General features: G+C 39.2%; 1 protein-coding gene across 1 annotated transcript in view; it reads right to left on the bottom strand.

The window, feature by feature from the left end:
* Window positions 1-18,207: 18,207 nt before the first annotated feature.
* The window catches only part of fhip2a (FHF complex subunit HOOK interacting protein 2), a 57,227-nt gene continuing 54,500 nt past the window's right edge, over window positions 18,208-20,934 (bottom strand). The window contains exon 17 of the mRNA XM_020529092.2: window positions 18,208-19,817. Within this exon, the coding sequence (XP_020384681.1) occupies window positions 19,712-19,817 (106 nt within the window). The 3' untranslated portion in view covers window positions 18,208-19,711. The remainder of the gene's footprint in view (window positions 19,818-20,934) is intronic.

Genomic DNA, 20,934 nt, shown 5'->3' with positions numbered 1-20,934 from the left:
ACTAGTGGTCAACTGTACTTATTTTAGCATTAATCGACCAGCTGCAATTATTTGTCATAAACCGAATTGAAAGAAAAATCCCATTTCATCCAAGCTTTAGCTCAGTGCTATTAAAATATTAATCCTGAAAAATTAATCCCAAAAATTATCATGGCTATCACACTGCATTACTGTTCATGTCTTCCAAATATGAAATATTTTCTTTCTGCAGCAGCGATTACTCCCTTTGAGTGTTCTTTGTACATGAGTTTTTAAAATCCACTTTGTAACATCGTAACGTCTTCAAAATCAATTTATTTAAATTTTAATGCTCAGAATCAGATCATACGTATTCAACATCATCCTCAAAGGGTTTGTCAGAAGTTGTGGAATGTCAGTGCATCAGTTCCATGAAAGTCATCAGATGGCATTAACATCATATAAAACTAATCTACAAACTTCATGCATTGCGACTGGGTATTAAACAGTAAGTAAGGTCAGAGCTCCATCACTGCCCAGAATAAAATTATAGAAAATTTTTGAAGTGTCTCAAACATTAGTTGAACTGTGATACATAGGGATATGCAATATGACATTAAATTGAATATCTATTACTTTTAACTTTGTTGAAATTGTCTTTCATTTTATTTAACTTGATTCATTTATTTGAAGCAGACTTTAAGATACTGCAAGTAAGTTGATTAAGGTTGCCATAGTCTCCTTACCAGACCATAGGCCTGCTGTCTCAATGGAGAGAAATGACTGGTAATGGTTTAACCTGAGGGTCACCACACCTCAGTTGAGGGGAGAGGCTGAGAAGATGAGTCCTTCATGGTGACCTCAGCTGGTGCAGGAATTGAACCTATGCTGTTGATGTCACTCTGCATTGCAAACCAGCCATCCAGCTAACTGACCCATCACAAATAATTCAACAGCTCTGAAGAAAGCAATTTTTAAATTGATGGAAGTACAAATATGGTGTTATTTTAGAAATTATTGCACAACTTCCTCCATTCCTCCATCTCTGTCAAATGGTGGGATGCTCCAGACATCTGTCCAGACAGGTGTTCTCAACTTTCCGCTGATATCAAATAATTATGTCAGCACATGAAGTTATCTCAATCAACCGCACACATGTCATGCTCAGTGTTCATTCTGGCTTATGTTTTAAATTGGTGGAATGTCCTCAAGGTTGGCAGACGGCAGTTGACAGAATATTGACAAGATCACTGGTGTTTTCTGCCAAACCAGCTCTTATTTCTGCTCTAGTCCCTTACTAATGAACTTGGTAAAACGCTTTCAGAAACTGAAACAATTACAGAGAATGCTGGCGAAACTCAGCAGACCTTGCAGCATCTATGGACAGAGATACAAGCATTTTGAGACCTGTATGATGCTTCTCTAGTATTTTGGTTTTAATTCCCATAGAAACTGAACTCATTGGTGATCCAATGACCATGAGTCTCTGGACCAAATTACAGATCACAGAACTTTTGCATTGCAAAAGGAGGCCATTTGGCCCATGTGTCCGCACTGGCTCTCGAGCATTTTAACATCGTGCCTTTTTCTCATAACTCTGCACATTGTTTCTGTTTAAATAAATATCCCATACTCTCTTAAACCCGCCCCTACCACATTTCCAAGCAGTGCATCCCAAACACTAATTACTGGCTAAATAAAATAGTTTTCTTTTCTCATTTTGCATTTGCTTGTGGTGCAAAACATTTTAAGATTGTACCCAGTTGGTCTCAATCTATTACGAGAGGAAACAGTCTCTCTCATCAACTCCAGACCCCTCATGATTTTGAAAATTTCTATCAAGACTCAGTTTTCCACTTGCCACTCTGTTCTAGCATTCAATGCTTTTGAAGGAAATGGATCTCATCGAGTCCAGAAGCCTTATCAACCTTAAGGACTGATAGCTTATCCAATAGCTCCTCCTAATCAATTTTAAAGCTTTCTAATGACTTAGGTTCTTCCTCTGTTATCATGGCTGTGCAGCATCAATCATGTAGGTAAAGACAGATGCAAAGCATTCAGTTAACACTTCAGCCATGTCCCTGGCCTCCTTTTTGGTCTCTAATCAGCTTTTTCCTTTTACCATCCTTTTTCTATTGATGTGCTTATATTACTTTGGGAATTCCTTTTATGTTAGTTGCCAGTGTTTTGTCATAATCCCGCTTTCCTTCTCGCATTTACATTTTCATCTCCCTTCTGAACCATCTGTATTCAGCCTGCTCTCAACTGGATGTATTATCTGATACCTGTCATAAGCACACCTTTTCTTCTTTAACTTAATTTCTACCTCCTTTGTCATCTTAGGGGCACTGGATTTGTTTATATTGCCTTTTCCTTTTGAGGGACTATACATAGACAGTGTCCAAACTTCCCTCTACGAAGGTAGACCATTGTCAGCTACTGTTTAGCCCACCAATCTTTGATTCCAGTCTATCCGGCCCCACTCTGTTCTTGTCCCATTGATTATTACTCTGAATTGACCAATGTCATTTTCTACTGTCATGTTAAATTTTATGATAATGATCACTGTTCCCTAAATGTTTCCACTTGATCCACTTGTTCCACCTCATCCCCAAGAACTGGGTCCAGCACTGCCTCCTTTCTTGTTGGACTGGACACCTACTGCTATAGGAAATTCTCATGAACACAATTTAAGAACACTTATTCCTCACTGCCCCTTTTACTAGCACTGTCCCAGCTAATGTATGGGTAATTAAATTCCCCATTATAACTACTCCGCCATGTTTACTCACCTCTGTGATTTCCTGCATATTTGTTCCGCTATATCATTGCCTTTAGTTGGTGGTCTGTATATCACACCAAGCAATGTAATTGCACCCTTTTACTCCTTATCTCTAGCCAAATCAATTCTGTCCTTGAACCCTCTCTCTCCAGTACTGCAATGCTGTCTTTAACCAAAGAGCACCACACTCCTCCATTTTAGCCTTTCCTATCTTTGCTGACACCTTGTAACCAGGAATGTTTAACACCTGGTTTATACTTTCCTTAAACCTGGTCTTCATTATTGCCACAGCATCATAATCCCAAAAGGCAATCTGTATCTGTAATTCCCAAATTTTATTTACTACACTCTGCTTTCTGTGTAATCCTGATTCACACTTCATTAGTTTCTCCCTTGCTCTGTGACTACACCTATTAATTTATCATCCTCTATTTTAGAGCTATTTGCCTCTCCTAACATTTTGTGTGCACTGATTTTGGTTTCTAATATTCTCTCCTCGTTCCCACACTCCTGTTGAGTTAGTTTAAACCCTCCATTACAGTACTAGCAAAACACCCACAAGAAACACAATCCCAGTTCTGTTCAGGTGCAACCCGTTTAGATTGTACCAGTACCATCTCCCCAGAGCCAGTCACAAGAATCCCACACCCTTCCTCCTGCACTATCTTTCCAGCCACACAATCTTATCCTCCTATATCTGTACTCGCTTGCATGTGGAACTTGGACTAATGCAGAAGTTACTAATTAGCTTGCTAATTTTCTACCTAGATCCCTAAATTCTGATTGCAAGACCACATCCCCCTTCTTGCCTGTGCTGTTACGAATAATATAACCCATGACCTCTGGCTGTTTGCCTTTCCCCAAAAGAATGTCCTGCAGCTGTTCTGTGACATTCCTGACACTAGCACCATAAAGGCAACATCCTGCAGTTACGTTGACGGTTGCAGAACCACCTGCCTGACCTCCTAACAATAGAATCCCCCTCAATACTGCCCTTCCACTCATCTTCCTCCTCTCTGCAGCTAAGTGGCATGGTGGCTCAGTTTAATTAAATTACCTTACAGTGCCAGGGACTCAGGTTCAATTCCAACCTCAGGTGACTGCCTGTGTGGAGTTTGCATATTCTCCCCATGTCTGTGTGGGTTTCCTCCCACAGTCCAAAGATGTGAAGGTTAGGTGGATTGACCATGCTAAATTGCTTATAGTGTCCAGGGATGTGTACGTTGGATGGATTAGCCATGGGAACTGCAGGGATAGGGTAAGGGGGTGAGTTGGCGTGGGATGCTCTTTAGAGAGTTGGTGTGGACTTGTTAGGCTGAATGATCTTTTTCCACACTGTAGGGATTTATTCTATAAGCCACACATGGTGCCATGTCTCAGCTCTTTCCGCACTCCTTCAATTATCTATTGATCTCATCAATATTAAAAACATGGTTTTGGTTAGTGAGTGGGATCTCTGATGCTATCTGACTCCTTCTCTTAAATGACCTAGTGCTTATCCATTTCCATTCTGTCTGCTTGTCACGAATGTGTGCTGTCACTGTTTTTGTCTCATAGGTGCACCTCAGTGACTGTAGCTAATGCTTGTGTTCTAAAATCCAGATCTTATGCTTGTGCAGCTGTTGGCAGTTCCTGCAAATGGTTTCATATAGCTCAGGAGGATCGTCCACGACTCCCGAATGTCATAGGACAAGCATTGCACACAGGCTGGCCTGAACTTATATTTTTAAGGTACTTTACTTACTGTAACAAATTACCTTACCTTATTCTTGTACCATTAACTATAAACTGGAGATTAATAAAAGTAGAAATCTTCACCCTGATTCATAAATTAGTTCCTCCTTCTGTGCCTTTAAATTATTTATTTCCCTACGCTCATTTCAAAATGTATATTTTTAAAAATTACTGAAGTTGAAACACCATGTCTAACAGCAGCTGATCAATAAACAATCAACTCACAACTTTCTTCTGATGTCACTCGGACTTTTTTTCTCTTCTTGTAGTCTGTTTTATCTGGTGTCCACTCCTTCTCCCTCTTTCTTGCACGTGCTTTGAAGTCCAAGTGACAGGAACAGGAGTAGCCATTCAGCATCTCAAGCCTGCTCCACTGTTCAATATGATCATGGCTGATCCAGCATTCCTCATGTCCATTTTTCTGCCCTTTCCCTGTAAACCTTGACTCAATTTTACTATCTGAATAGAGCTACACTTTGAAGTAAGCAGCATATTCCCTTCAGATTTCTGTGTTGCTTCTCTTCGGTCCAAACACTGTTCAAATGGTTAATCAAGAGAGCACTCTTGTAACTAATACAGAATAGTCAACATTTCCTTTTCAAGAAATGGTGTAGCAATTCACAGATTTGACAAACATTTCAGCACATTCCCCATGCCTGAACAAGGAGGGTTAAGCTAAGGCAATTGGGTCAGGGAGCTGGAGCTGGATGCACTCAGGATCATCCAAAATACTGAGCGTGACATAAATAAGAGTTTTAGTGAGGTGGTCACACCTAAGGTGCAGGCAGAGAGTAGCTGGGTAACCACAAGGAAAGGCAAAGGGAGAAGGCAGAGAGTGCAGGAATCCCCGGTGGCCATTCTCCTCAAAAACAAGCAGACCATTTTGGATACTGTTGTGGGGGATGACTGTTCAGGGTAAAGCACCAATAGCCTGGTCAGTGCCGCTGTGACTGGCTCTGGAGCACTGTGGGAAAGGGTAAAGGTAAACAGGACGGTAGTGATAGGAGACTAGATAATTAGGGGGACAGACACAAGACTCTAATTGCAGACAGGAATCCAGGATGGTGTGTTGCTTTCCAGGTGTTAGGGTCCAGGACGTCTCGGAGCAGTGCAGAACGTTCACAAGGAGGAGGGTGAGCAGCCAGAAGTGATTGTGTATGTTGGTATGAATGACATAGTCAGAAATAAGGATGAGGTCCTGTGGAGTGATCATAGAGAGCTAGGAAAAAAGGTAAAAACCAGGACCTCGATGGTGGTAACGTCCAGATTACTTCCAGTGCCCCATGCTAGTGAGCGTAAAAACAGGAGAATATAGTAGATGAATGCGTGGCTAAAGCTTTGGTGCAGGGGTCAGGGATCCTGATTCCGGGATCATTGGGATCTTTTCTGGAGCAGAGGTGACTTGTTCAAGAGGTATGAGTTGAAGGGGGACCAATATCCTGGCAGGCAGATTTGCCAGTGCTACAAGGGAAGGTTTAAACTAGATTGACAGGGAGTGGGATCCTCAACAGCAGGGAGGCAAGTGCAAGGCTGGAAGGAGATACGGTAATCAGAAATAGCAAATTGAAGAGACAGGTCAGGCTGGAACACGACAGGGAGTGAGGAATGCTGGTTGAATTAAATTGCATCTATTTCAATGCAAGAGGGCTGACAGGTGAGGCTGATGAACTCAGGGAATGGATAGGTACTTGGGACTGGGATATTAGAGCCATTACAGAAACATGGCTAAGGGAGGGACAGGACTGGCAGCTTAATGTGCCACGGTACAGGTGCTTTAGGTGGGACAGAGGTGGAAGAAAGAGGGGAGGGGGAGTTGTATTTTTGATTAAGAGGAGTATCACAGGGATCATCCAGTGAGGCTTTGTGGGTGGAGCTAGGAAATAAGAAGGGATTGGTGATGTTATTGGGGTGTACTGTCAGCTCCCAAATAGTCAATGGGAATTAGAAGAACAAATACGCAGGGAGATTGGGGAGACTTGTAGGGGCAATAGGGTTATCAGAGTGGGGCATTTTAATTTTCCTAACATAGACTGAGACTGCCATCGTGTTAAGGGTTTAGATGGGGTGGAATTTGTTAAATGTATTCAGGAAAGTTTCCACAAGCAGAATAAAGAGGGTCTTACATAGAAAGGGGCAAAACTCAACCTACTCTTGGGAAATAGGGCAGGACAGGTGACTGAGGTGACAGTGGGGGACACTTTGGGACCAGTGACCAGAGTTCTATTAATTTTAAAATAGTTATGGAGAGAGACAAAACTGGTCCACAGGTTCAAGTTCTAAATTGGGGCAAGGCGAATTTTGATGGAATTAAACAGGAGCTTGCAGGGGTTGATCGGAGTCATTTGCTTGCAGACAGAGGGACCTCTGGCAAGAGGAAGGCCTATAAAAGTGCGATAGCTAGAGTTCAAGGTCTATATATTTCTGTGAGGGTGAAGGGCAAGGTTGGCAAGAGTAGGGAACCCTAAATGACAAGCAATAAATGAGGCTTTGACCAGAAAAAAAGGAGGCATGTCTCAGGTACAGGCAGCTGGGATCAGGGGAATCCTTGGAGGTATATAGGAGATACAGTAGTTTACTGAAGGAGGAAAAGGGGGCACGAGATAGCTTTGGCTGAGAAGATTAGGGTGAATCCAAAAAGATTCTGTAAGTATATTTAAGAAAAAAAACTAGAGAGAGAATAGGACCCCTCAAGGACCAAAGTGGACATGTATGTGTGGAACTGCATAAGATGGGTGAGGTCCTCAATGAATATTTCTCCTCTGTGTTTCTTGTGGAGAAAGACATGAAGACTTGGTAAGTTCGTGGTCATACCTTGGGGAGAGTCCATATCAAAAGAGGACGTGTTGGAAGTATTAGAATATATAAGGTGGATAAATCTTCTGGTCCTGACCAGATATATCCAAGAACCCCGCAAGACGCTAGAGAAGAAATTGCAGGTGCCCTGGCTAATATATTTGCGTCATCATTAGCTTTGGGTGAGGTCCTGGAAGACTGGAGGGTAATGAATACTGTGCCCTTATTCAAGAAGAGCTGCAAAGAAAAACTTGGGAATTATAGACCAGTAAGCCTAACATCTGTGGTAGGTAAATTACTTGAGAAGATTCTGAGGGATAAAATATACATGCATTTCGCAAGACAGGGTTTGATTAGGAGTAGTCAGCATGGCTCCGTGTGTGGGAGATCATACCTCACAAGTTTGTTAGAGTTCTTTGATGAAGTAACTGGGAAGGTTGATGACAGCAGTGTGGTAGACAATATCTATATGGAATTCAGTAAGGCCTTTGATAAGGTTCCATGTGGAAGGCTGCTGTGGAAGGTTAGAGCAAATGGAATCAAGTGAGAGCTGGTAAATTGGATACATAATTGGCTTGATGGTAGGAAGCAGAGAGGAATAGTGGAAGGATGCTTGTCGGACTCGAGGCCTGTGAATAGTGCTGTGCCTCAGGGGTCGGTGCTGTGCCCATTGCTGTTTGTTATCTATATCAATGATTTGGATGAGAATGTGCAAGGCATGATTAGTAAGTTTGCGGATGACACTAAAATAGGCAGTATTATGGACAGTGAGGAAGGTTATCAGAAATTGCAGCAGGATCTTGATCAGCTGGGGAAGTGGGCCAAGAAATGGCAAATGGAGTTTAATATAGATAAGTGTGAGATGTTGCATTTTAGAAAGTCAAATCAAAGAGTTTCATGGTGAATGGTAGAGCATTAAGGAGTGTAGTGGAAAAGAAGGACCTTGGAATTCAGGTGCACGGTTCTCTGAAAATGGAGTCACAAGTAGACAGGGCAGTGAAGAAGGCTTTTGGCACACTGGCCTTCATCAGTCAGGGCATTGAGTACAAAAGTTAGGGCATTATTTTGTAGTTGTACAAGACGTTGGTCAGGGCGCACTTGGAGTATTGTGTTCAGTTTTGGTCACCTTGCTATAGGGAGGATGTTATTAAACTAGAAAGAGTGCAGAGGAGATTTACAGGATTTTGCCAGGGCTCAAGTGAGTGAGTTATCGGGAGAGGTTGGACAATCTAAGACTTTTTCTTTAGGGCATAGGAGACCGAGGGAGGATGTTATAGAAGTGTATAAGATCATGAGAAGCATGGATAGGGTGAACACATTCAGTCTTTTTCCCAGGGTTGGGGTATCGATGACTAGAGGGCATCATTTTAAGGTAAGAGGGGAAAGAATACATGAGAACCTGAGGGGCAACTTTTTACACAGAGGGTGGTGCGCATATGGAATGTAATGCCAGCAGAAATGTTGAGGCAAGTACATTAACAACATTTAAAAGGCATTTGGACAAATACATGGAAAGGAAAGGTTGGGAAGGATATGGGCCAATTGCATGGAAATGGGGTTTATGTGTATGGACATTTTGGTCGGCAAGGACCAGTTTGGGCCGAAGGGCCTGTCTCTGTGTTGTAGGACTCTATGACTCTTATGTATTTAGATGTGCATTTGCAATACCTAAGTATACAAAGACAAGTGCTGAAAAATCCAATTAGAATAGTTAGGTGCTTGTCTTTCACTGGTACAAACTCAATGAGCCGAATGGCCTTTTTCTGTGCTATAGATCGCTACTGTTCTCTTGCACAAGTTGCAGGTCACAAGCAGATGCTCTGCAGAAATTCATCTCTTTAATGTTACAAAAATAAATGCATAGTTTATTCATATAAACACCAATTCTTTTGCAATTCTTTCGTAATCACCATTATGAACCACATCTATGAAGCAGATAACCTTTTTGTCCAAACAAATAATTTTGTTCATTATTAAATTGAGGTGAATGTAGTTGAGGGACCAAAAGGTTAAAAAAACTAAATATTTTAGTAAAATATCTGAATTTACTACACAACTTATTAGTAACACTATTGATCACATAAATAATTGTATACAAGCGCGCTTTTGGAAGTCCAATTACATTAACATCAACAGACTCACATGCCAAAAGCAATCAACGGTAATTGCATATTTTAGCAGAGAAAGGCTCAGCTGTCAATCAACCATGCATGTGACAGGAAAGTCAGTCTTCAGTTTCAATTTATGGCCCTAATCCCACCAAGGAAAACATTAAAAGGTTTACATCTCTGATTATAAGACATTCATCTTGCAGCTAAAGATTGATACCATTAGATTCTTATTTGCAATGGTAAGTACCCTCTGCTAAGCAGCAATTTATATTTTCATAGGATGCAACTGTGTGTCAAAAATAACGAAATTAATCTTTGCAAGAAATGTTGACATGTCATCGATCATTATTTCAAAATCAAGTGTAGTGTTGTCAAAGGTACATTATTAATGAAATACAGTTTATCTGAAATAAAAGGAGAAAATGCTCAGGTCAGGGGCAACTTTGGAGAGAGAAACATCTTTTGCATCACCACCCTTAGTCACTCCATTATTGATGGCTGTGATTTCAACTGCTTGGACTCAAAGCGCTGGAATTAACACCCTAAACCTCTCTAACTTCATCCTCCTTTTAATCTATATCACTTAAATTTATATCATTGACCAGACTTTTTCACTTATCTGTCTTATGTGCCTGAATTTGTAACAACTAGTCCCATAGACAAATCTACAAAGGCAATTCTTAGGTTTCAGTCAGTCAAAATTTTTCAAACTCATTAGATCTTTAGGAGGCAGCAGCTATTTGCATTTATGTTGCACATTTAACATTGTGAAATATCTCAACATACTTTGCATTCTTGAGTACAAAAAAGTCATTGCATGTAAAAATGTAATTCTTAAACATCAATTTTATTCACATTATTTATTATTTAGCTGCACACACTCCCAACATTGGCCTTAGGTACAAGTTGACAAAATCAAATACGCATATGGTAAGCAGACTCCACTGAGACTGCAACTTGTAACCACAAAGAACGTAGACAGAACAGTGGTCTCTCACCAGTTACTCAGAATTTAAAATGGCACGTAATTGGAAGATGACAAATTTTACTGAAAACAGCTTGATTTTGGGAAAATAGTTACTTCATTGCTGGATTCTCAAGAATTGATGCATGTAAATAGTGAGCTTCTAGTAAGAAAAATGACAAAAGGTGGTTGTCTCTACCTTCATGGCATATTGACATTGTGTCTGCATCACTGTAGCATGCACCTGGACAACTTGGTGCCACCTCTCCAATTCAACTGCTGATTCTGTTCTCAGAAACTGCACTGTGAAAGTGTACTGTCAAAGTGAACTCCAGCCATTACCATTCTGCCAGATCTGAACCTGTGTCAGCACTTATCACTGGGATGACTGGGTGAACAAACCTGAGACAGAAGCATGAGTCACAGTTACCATGCTGTGGAAATAGCTATGCCAACATGCACTTCCCACTGATTCTCTTGTGTTCTCCGAATCACATCATCAATAACATTAACTAACTGTGCTGGGCAAAAGTATCTGCTCTGGTCCTTGAAGAAGCAAATAATACATGGTAAATTAGAGGTCAGGATAGGAAGTATGTGCATGAACTGCACTCCGTCTTTGTCATAATCTCAGCTCAGTCTCTGTTTTTGCTCTTATTTCCCCCATGTTGTTACGGTCGAGCTATTACATAGTATTTAAAGTGTAGAATCATGCCAGTAAGCTCTTAATTTTAAAAGGATGTGCATTAATGCACAACTTTCATTTTCTAAGGATATCCCAAGTGATTCACAGCCAATAAAACAGTTTTTGAAATGCATAATATGTAAATGCTTGACAAAAAGGCAATATCTGAAACACAGTTCTTCTTTGTCACATACTGACAGTCCCCATACTCCATCCATAATACCAGAGTTTACAGTTTTTTCTTTTTTCATTTCATTCTGTGATCTAGCTGGACTTCGTTAAAAAAAAGTTGATCTGGTAATGAATAGCTGATTGGGATTGTGGTTTCTGTAGTTTATTCTTCCTTAAGGACATTTACAGTATGTAATCATCAGGCATGAGAGAAAAATTGCAATTACAGCTTTTGCTGCCATCTAGTGAACATATCAGAATAAAACCTTCTGACATATTCAGAATAAGTTGGCAGTTACATGTTTGTCAGATAACTTTGCAATCTTCACTTAATTACAACCATATTACAAGTTATTAAAATGCTAACTAATATTTGAATGAGTATATTCTGAATATTTGCATGCATACAAAATAGACAGTTAACATTTCATTCTATTAGACAAATAAATATTTAGTTATTAAAAAAAGATAAAACATTTTCTGAATAATAATGCAAAACTATACTTTAAAAATCTATTAAAGCCACTGAATAATGACTAACACTGCGACAAATGGACTTCACAGTTACTTAATGTTAAACAAATTTCTCATTGGTGATTTTTACCTTTAGATTACAGCTATTTAATAACAGGCAGTTCTCCACATAATGGATTCTGGGACTTGAATCATTCAGATTTGGTATTCTATTTTGCAGATTAGTCTTCCTCCCCAGTGCATTGCATCAATAGCTATTACAATGCAGGAGACAGAGTGTGGTGGTGGAGAGTTGTTTTTCAGACTGGAGGCTTGTTACTGGTGGTGTTCCACAGGGACTGGTGCTGGGTGCTCTTTTGTTTGTCATTTATATAAATGATTTAGATGAGAACATACAAGGCATGGTTCATAAGTTTTCGGATGACACCAGAGTTTGTGGCATAGTGGACAGTGAAGAAGGTTAATGAGGATAACAAAAAAGATCTTGATCAATTGGGTCAATGGGCTGAGGAGTGGCAGACGGAGTTTAATTTGGATAAATGTAAGGCATTGCATTTTGGTAAACCAAACAAGGGCAGGACTTATACAATTAAAAGTAGGGCCTTGACTGGTGTTGTAGAACAGAGAGACCTAAGTGTTCAGGTACATAATTCTTCGAAGTTTGAATCACATGTAGACTGGGTAGTTCAGAAGGCGTTTAGCCCACTTCCCTTCATTGCTCAGGCTTTGCGTATAGGAGTTGGAACATTATGTTGAGCTTGTACAGGATATTGGTGAGGCCTCTTCTGGAGTACTGTGACCAGTTCTAGTTGCTGTGTTATAGAAAGGATATTATTAAGCTTGAGAGGGTTCAGAAAAGATTTATCAGGATGTTGCCAAGAATTAAGTGTTTAAGTCATAAGGAGAGGCTGGAAAGGTTGGGACTTTTTTCACAGGAGCATAGGAAGATGAGGGGTGACCTTAAAGCAAGTTTATAAAATCATAACGGGTATAGATAGGGTGAATGGCAGATGTCTTTTCCCTAGGGTGGGGATTTCAAGTCTGGGGTGATATTTGTAAGGAGAGAGGAGAAAGATTTTAAAAAGACAGGAGGTGCAACTTTTTTTTTTTAAACAGACAGTGGTGTGTGTGGGGAATGAACTTCTACAGGAAGTGGTGGATACAGGTACAGTTACAACATTTAAGACATTTGGATAGGTACATGAATAGGAAAGGTTTAGAGGGATATGGGGCAAACAGTCAAGTGTGATTAGTTTAGTTTCAGAAACTTGATCAGCATAGATGAGTTGGACAGAAGGGTTTGTTTCCATGCTGTATGACACCATGACTGTAATTCCATTTGACGATAAAAGTATTTTGATCCTTTACTAGACTTCTTCAAAATGCACTAATAGATCCTTTACAAATTGTCAAGGATAGGCACTGGAGCAACAGTCTGTTATAAAAGCAACAAATTACACTGAGGAAAAATTACTATTATTGTCAGCATCACTCCATTACCGGAACAATTTTACAGAATTACTTCCCAAATATTCCTTTCATAACCTGCCAGTGTCTTCAAGGTTTTAACGTTGTTCTCCCAGAACTTAGCTAACATGTTTAAATTTCTGAGAACATGACTTGTAAGGTTTTCTATAAGAAATTGAATTGTCAAAATAATCAGACATGGATAACCTACAGTTGAGATGAAAGGCAATTTCTCTCTCCACAAGTACTGTCAGACCTGCTACATATTTGCAGCATTTTCTCTATTTTTTGCAAATATCAACTACATTTTTTAACCTTCACCTTTTGTTTTTCATATTTAAAACCCCATCACTCTTGAAAAGTCCTGTTACTAAAACAGCCTTACCTAATGAGATATCTAGTGTCCCCAGTTCACATTGAGAAAGGAGCTGAAAATAATTAACTTTACAAAATCAGTTGTGTGGAGCTGGTGGAACACAGCAGGTCAGGCAGCATCACAGGAGCAGGAAAATCATGAAGGGTCCTGATCCGAAATGTCGACTTTCCTGCTCCTTTGATGCTGCCTGACCTGCTGTGTTCCTCCAGCTCCACACTGTATTGGCACTGACTCCAGCATCTGCAGATCTTGCTATCTCTGAGTAACTTTACAAAGTATATGTGGTTAATATGTCCCGGAAATTGTCTGGCAGAGTAGACCAACAGGATGACAGATTCAGTGTGCCATGGAGATACCATTTGTTTCAAAGGACGGAACAATCATTATAAAGATTTGTCCTCACAAACACCTACCAGTGATAACAGACCATCAAGATCTACTGCAATATATTTCTTACTTGCAGCTTTTGATCAATGCAGAAAAGTTCTCATTCCCTCTCAAACCATACATTTGGAAGCACAATGGTGATGTTGAGTTGCTTTCTGTAACTGCTGCAGTCCATCTGGTGTAGGTATACCCAACATTCTGTCAGGAATGGAATTCTAGGATTTTGACCCAGCAGCACTGAAGAAATGGTGATGTATTTCGAAGTTAAGACAGTGAGTGGCTTGGAGACTTGTTAGTAGTTGTGCTCCCAGGTATCTGTTGCTCATATCCTTTGAGATAGAAGTGGTCATGAATTTGGAAGGTGCTGCGTAAAGGAACTTTGATGAATTTTTGCAGTGCATCTTGCAGATGGTACACACTGCTGCTATTGAGTGATGGTGAGAGCAGATATCTATGGATGCGATGCTAATCAAGCAGACTTTCGTGTCCTGATGTCAATCTTCTTGAGTGTTGTTGGAGGTGCACTCATCTGGGCAAGTGGGGAGTATTCCATCACACTCCCAACGTGTACTTTGGGGAATCAGGTGGTGAGTTACTCGCTGCAGGATTCCTAGCATCTGACATGCTGTTGTAGCCATTTATATGGCTGGTCCAGTTTAATGCCAATAAGTCCCATGATGTTGATACTGGGGGATTCCAATATGATAATGCCATTGAATGTCAAGAGATGATGGCTAGATTCTCTCTTGTTGAAGATGATCATTTTCTGATTCTTGTGTGGCACAACTGTTACTTACCACTTGTCAGCCAAAGCCTGGTTATCAACCAAGTCTTGCTGTAGTTGGACGTGTACTGCTTCAGTATCTGAACACATGATCTTGAACATTGTGCAGCCAAGTCAGTTTCTGATCGTATGATGGACAGAAGGTAATTGATGAAGCAGCTGAAGATGTTTAGGCCTAAGACACCACTCCGAAGAACTCCTGCAACAATGTGCAGGAGTGGAGATCACTAACCTCCAACAACCACATCCTTCTTCCTTTATGTTAGGCACAACTTCAATCCTGGAGAGCTTTCTCCTAAATCCAATTGACTCTCAAGAAGTTCATTAAAATCTTTGAGTAGACGTAATGAAACTAAAGAACAGTAAATCACCAGGTGAACCACTAATATTGGCATTTTGTATAGAATTTGTGTATTGGAAAGTATACAAATACAAGATCGACTTGAACTTTTCAGTGCATTCTCTTAAGGCAGGAGCATGTTCCAGCTCGTAGCATCCAGTATGATAGCCAGATGGACTCTTACATCCTCAGGTTTGGCTATTGTATAGATAGATAGGACATTGACTTCAGAACACATCCTAAAATCTAGAGTGTGACAAATAAAACAGACAGGATAATAGGCTGGATCTCCACTGTTGTTACCTTATCAGTAAGAAGTAGACAAGACTACTATGTTGAACATTTTTGAAACTAATGTGCAGACATATCTTGAATTAAACTACCATGTCTTTCCTAATATTTCTGGGGTCAGCGACTATAAAATAATTCCTATTTTGTCAAGTGCACCTTAGCTGTTGAAGTCTCTGTTTCCTCTTTCTCCTAATCGTACAATTTTCATCGGTCATGTGTCTACAGAATATTGACAATAGGTTTTCTTCAGTCTTTGAATAAAAGCATCTTCACACACTGAACAGAATTTACCAAACCTGTAGGCTTTTGCAGAATATTCCTTCCAACGTATTCAAGGCAAAACAATTTCAACTCTGCTGACCTTGTGCAATCTTTAACAGCATTACTGCAAGAACGCCCATATGAACAAGATCATAAAAAAGATGACCACCATGTAGGCCAGCCCTACACAATCAAAATACCAACACAATCCTCTCCAAAAGTGTAAGCAGCACTTTTTAAAATCAAAGAATGAGGACAACTCAACTTCAGGTTTCCTTGTCAATTTTTTATGGAAAAGGCTGTTTGGGCCCAGCATAATTTCTAAACAAAAAGCTGGACAACTTACTTTACATGTGCTGCAAATGGCAAAAGAATATCAAAAACACTTTTTCCATAGATTTTGTTTTTATTCATTCAAGGAATGTGGACATCGCTGGGATGGCCAGCATATATTGCTTTCCCTAACTGCCCTTGAGAGGGTGATGGTGAGCTCCCTTCTTGAACGAGCTGACCCTTGGAATGTACATACGCCAATCAATGACAGAATAGTTTGCATGGACAACTAAATCATATTTCAATTTCTTTTTGGTGGTACGTTCTCTGAAGTATATGCACACTACAATTCTGCACTAATACGTTGAATGTTAAATTTGTTGACAACTTTATGAATGCAATACCTGAAATTTCTGGGGAAAGAGGAAAAATGATGCAGACAAAAATTAAAAATGAAGCAAAAGATAACTATATACCCTGCAATAAATCTCACATTCACACAAAACTAAAAACAGAAAACTGGACAAATTCTTATGGGGCACAAAAGATGAAAAATAATAGAATCATAAAATCACTTGTATTTAGACTGAAAGACTAATTCAATAACTAATTTATCCATGGGGATCCCTAGTAAATGAAAAGCCTTCATGGTCATAGCTGACAAACATTGCAATGTATATGTAAAATCCATTTCATTCCACAGCAAAGATTTAACAAAAATGAAGGACAATGATTCTCCTGAAAAATGAATGGAACTGCATATCAACAACATGACTACGGGCTTGGAAAAATAACAAATTATATCTATATAATGCCTTTCATGTCCCAAGGTGCTCCATAGATGTTCTATAAAACCAAATTACAAACTACAGCATATAGATTGACATTAAGGGTGACAGCCAAGAGCTTAGTCAGAGGTTGGTTTTAAGAGGCGCCTTAAAGCAGAAGTACAGAGTCAGAGGGGGAATTCTAGATGGTGCAAAGGCAGTTGAAAGGTTAGTCAACAATGGTAGTGCAAATAAAACTGAAGATGTCCAACCAGCAAGAATTAGATTAAAATAGATAACCTGGAGGTTTGTGGGGCTGGGAGAGATTACAGAGATTGGAAGAGGCAGGGCTAGGAGGGATTTAAAAACAAGTCTGAGAATTTTAAAGTCAAGGTGTTGCTTGACTAGCACCTCGTGAAGGCCAACAAACACAGCCAGTGATTAGCAAAAGGGTCATGGTGCAAGCAAGGACCCAGGTAGTAGAGTTTTTGGATGACCTCATGTTTAGAGGAGATACAATATGGAATGCCAATTTCAGCAGCAAACAAGCAAAGCGAGTGGCAAAATCAGGTGATGTTACAGAGGGGTGTCTTCATTATGGTGCAGTGGTTGGTCGCTCATTTCAGGGTCGTATGTAATACCAAGTTTGTGGAATGTTGCCAGGAATTGGGGTGGGATTAGGAAGTGGGGAATTGAGTTTGTAGCAGGGTTTGAAGACGATGACTTCAATTTTGCTTGCAGTCAACTGGAGAAAATTTCTTGTCCTTTGATACATCAGATAAGAAGTCTGATAAGTTAGCAATGATTCGAGGTTAAATAATGTTGGGTGCCAGAGTACGAGTGAAAACTAACATTGTGATTTTGGATGATATCACTGAGTGGTAGCATGTAGATGACAAATAGGAGGTTTTCAAAGGTAGATACCAAGAAGTAATGCAGTTGGAGGAGGAAGAGAGGCTATTCCATGTGGTACTATGTCTACAATGAGATAACAAGAATAGATCCAGGTGAATGCAGTCCCATACAGCTGGAAGACAGTGTTGGAGAAGGGGGATGTCATTTGTGTCTTTGACAAGGGTTGTTTCCATGGTGTGCCAAGGATGGAAATGTCATTGGAGTTTTGAGAAAGATTGACAGGAGATTTGGAAAACAACATACTAAAGGACTTTGGACAGGAAGAAGAGATTAAAAATATGGTGATAGTTTACAAGACTGGTTAAGGCTTAAGCTAATAAATTTGTTAACTTTTTCTCCCTGCTGTTTCTATATACAGATTAACTTATCATCCCCATAAAGCTTACATGTAGCTAGCAAATGCCTTGTTGTTTAGATTGAAGGTGGCATTGCACTTTTTCAACACAAATATGATTACCTGAAGGCCACTAAAAATGGAGCAAGGGTAAACCAACATTTAACTCAGCCTTGTTGCTCCAAGAACCACAGGGACATGTGATCTAAATATCAATTTTCCTATTGTGCCCAAATACACTTCAAAAACTACATTTACACTGGAGGTTAACATGTGTTAGATCATCTGTAGTCAGTGCTAAAGATATGAGGGTGCTAAAATAAATAATTCCTTCAACAGGAAAATTCTGAATGTATTTTTAATGTAAATTAGGCAGGTTATAACCCATTTACCATATACATAGTGACAGTAGAAGCAAGCACAGATCGATATATAAGTCTCTCTTATATATGACAGAAGTGTTGCATGTAAGCTGCATCCGAGGTAATACAGCTTCTATATTGCACACAAAAAAAGTGTTGCACTCTTATAAACAAAAAGAGGAAGACTGACATTAAATGCAATGAACTCTGAAGATATTTGGTTTGTAATGCACAAATACATTACAAATAAGTATTATTTACAGAAACATAAACCAACACTTCAAGCACCTATTATAAACTAGTACTCCATGTTCAATAAAGCTCCAATGCTGTTAACTATAAAAAAGAGCTTTGTTATTTTACCTTAACATTCTATAAACGAAATGAAAATAGAAAAGATGCACCATTGGTACTATTTTAGTAGAAGTTTAAATACAGAACTTAATACATAATTTGTAACAAACATTGGTGATGAAGCATCGTAAAGAGATCATTAAATCATTGCACAACAACCCCAAGTCATTTCAGGCATCCAATGTGAATTATATTGAACAATTTAACTTGATATAGGTACGCCGTTTGGTGCTTTATAAATATCTATGGTTTTCCTACTTTAATAATAAAAATATTGGTGATGGTCTGTTTTAAATGGTTAATTAATACTGGGTAATGAAATATTAGACTGAAAAATTTGGTTCTATTACAGCTTTGCTGAACACTAAGTACTTGTTAAGAGTGAACACTTGAAATGGAGCATTAACCATAAATGAAACACCACTTTTTGCGCAAGTATACAATACTTAAGCTTAGACTTGCATCCAAATATGGAGGCGATTCCCTGCTATGTGTATGAAGGCTCGGAAACAGACACAAAAGCCAAAGTTTGAGAGATTATGGCTTCTGGGCTGTTTGGAAGTGGTGAGGAAAGGAAGAGAAGAGTGACAAAATATTAACATGACTTAACACTTAATGTTGCCCTTTTCAAAGGCACAGAAACATACAATAACTTCAGATCAGCACCCCAGCTTTTGTTACTTAAATAATTCTTTGATTTGCTAAAATACTGATAAACGTTTCTGATATTGACCTTTGCCCACCCGATTCTCACATGTTGAGAACAATCTTTATCAAGAGTAAAGATCATGATTTTAAAAGGGATCAGAAGTAGGAAAACTACTACTTCTTTCTGTAAAATGTAACATATACAACATTTTGAGGTTGTTGCTGTTAACTGAAAAACAACCTTCCAATATTAATGTCAAAGTATTACTCTTCTTTTTGACATTGTCTTCCATCTTTTACAGATAACTGCATCAGTTGCCCCATTTTTAGGCACATTTCCCTTTTCCTATCCATGTCCAAGACACGGATACACAGTGTGCTACAGTTAAGATGGCCTTGTTGTTCCAAACATTTCCATTGAAGCTGGCCTGTAAAACTGAAGTGGTGATAGGATGCTTCTGTATGGAATCCAGCCAATGGTTAAGGTGTGGTAGAAGCATGGAACTTAACAAAAGCTATTGCTGCTAGCTCTTTACAGAACTCTTCCAACACAATTACACCTTCCAGCAAAGTCATATGGTCAATGCTGTGGGAGGGAGGGGGAGAAAAGTAAAACAAATTAGCTTTAGAAAGTATACTTTATCTGATATTATTCGTGTTTATTATCCAATTCAACATACAAGATTAAATCCTAACATTTGAAAAAATGAAATTTAGCAGTAGGCCAATAGGTTAAGTCAAATTCCGTGCATTCCGTCAAAAACTGTTATTCTAATACTGCAAAAGCATAATACAAACAACCAAATAATAGACAATAAAACTGAAAAGAGATCACATCTTATTTTCTGTATCAGAACCAGATAAACTGGGATAAAATTGAGAGGCAAATAGTTTAAGTATGACTGAAAAGGAAGGTGCGCAATTTATTATATTTTCTGTAAATTTTTTAGAAAGAGCAATTGCTACATGGCAATCTAATTGCTACATGGCAAAAAAGTTTGCTACTAATGAATCACAAACTCAATGTGAGTCTTGATTGGATTGATTTGATTGCAACTTCTCATTCTAGAGCCGAACAGTGACATGCATCAAATGGTGTTCTCAAAATCTGCAGATTACATTTCCAAACCCATTACTCCTCATTTGTATTTGTATTGCAGTGAGAATGGCAAGTCGACTGAATGGTTGCATTGCTTTCTCGCTTTATTTGATTGCAAGGAGCCAGACCTCTATGAATGGGCGTTCAACATGTTGCATCAAGAAGCTCTCATTAATTTAATTGCCCTCTGTGCTTTATCTGTAGATGCAGGTCATTTATAATTAAAACCAAGTTTTTTTTTGAGCGTTAACTTTGTCTGCATTCAGGAAGATGCAACACAATGAATTGAGTTCAAGTCACAAGTCAGTTAATCCAGAAGTGAAACAGTTAAAAAGTAAGAGGAGAGATTTAAATATGATGGACATCATCCGGTAGGAGGGAAGGATAAACATGAAAACAGAAAGTGCAGAAGAAACCCAGCATCTGTGAACAGAGAAATAGAGTTAATGTCTTGAGTCCAATGCCCATTTTAGAACTGAAGGAGGATGATGTTTTTTATGCCCATCCCTCTTCAATTCTGAAGAAGTTATTGGACTTGAAATGTTAACCATGTTTCTCTCACCAAAGACGATGCCACACCTGCTGAGATTTTCCTGTACTTTCT

This window comes from Rhincodon typus, chromosome 20 (assembly GCF_021869965.1).
Source record: "Rhincodon typus isolate 14 chromosome 20, sRhiTyp1.1, whole genome shotgun sequence".
Lineage (NCBI taxonomy): Eukaryota > Metazoa > Chordata > Chondrichthyes > Orectolobiformes > Rhincodontidae > Rhincodon > Rhincodon typus.
The sequence above is the reverse complement of the archived record's forward strand: the minus strand, read 5'-3'. Positions and strand labels throughout refer to the sequence as shown.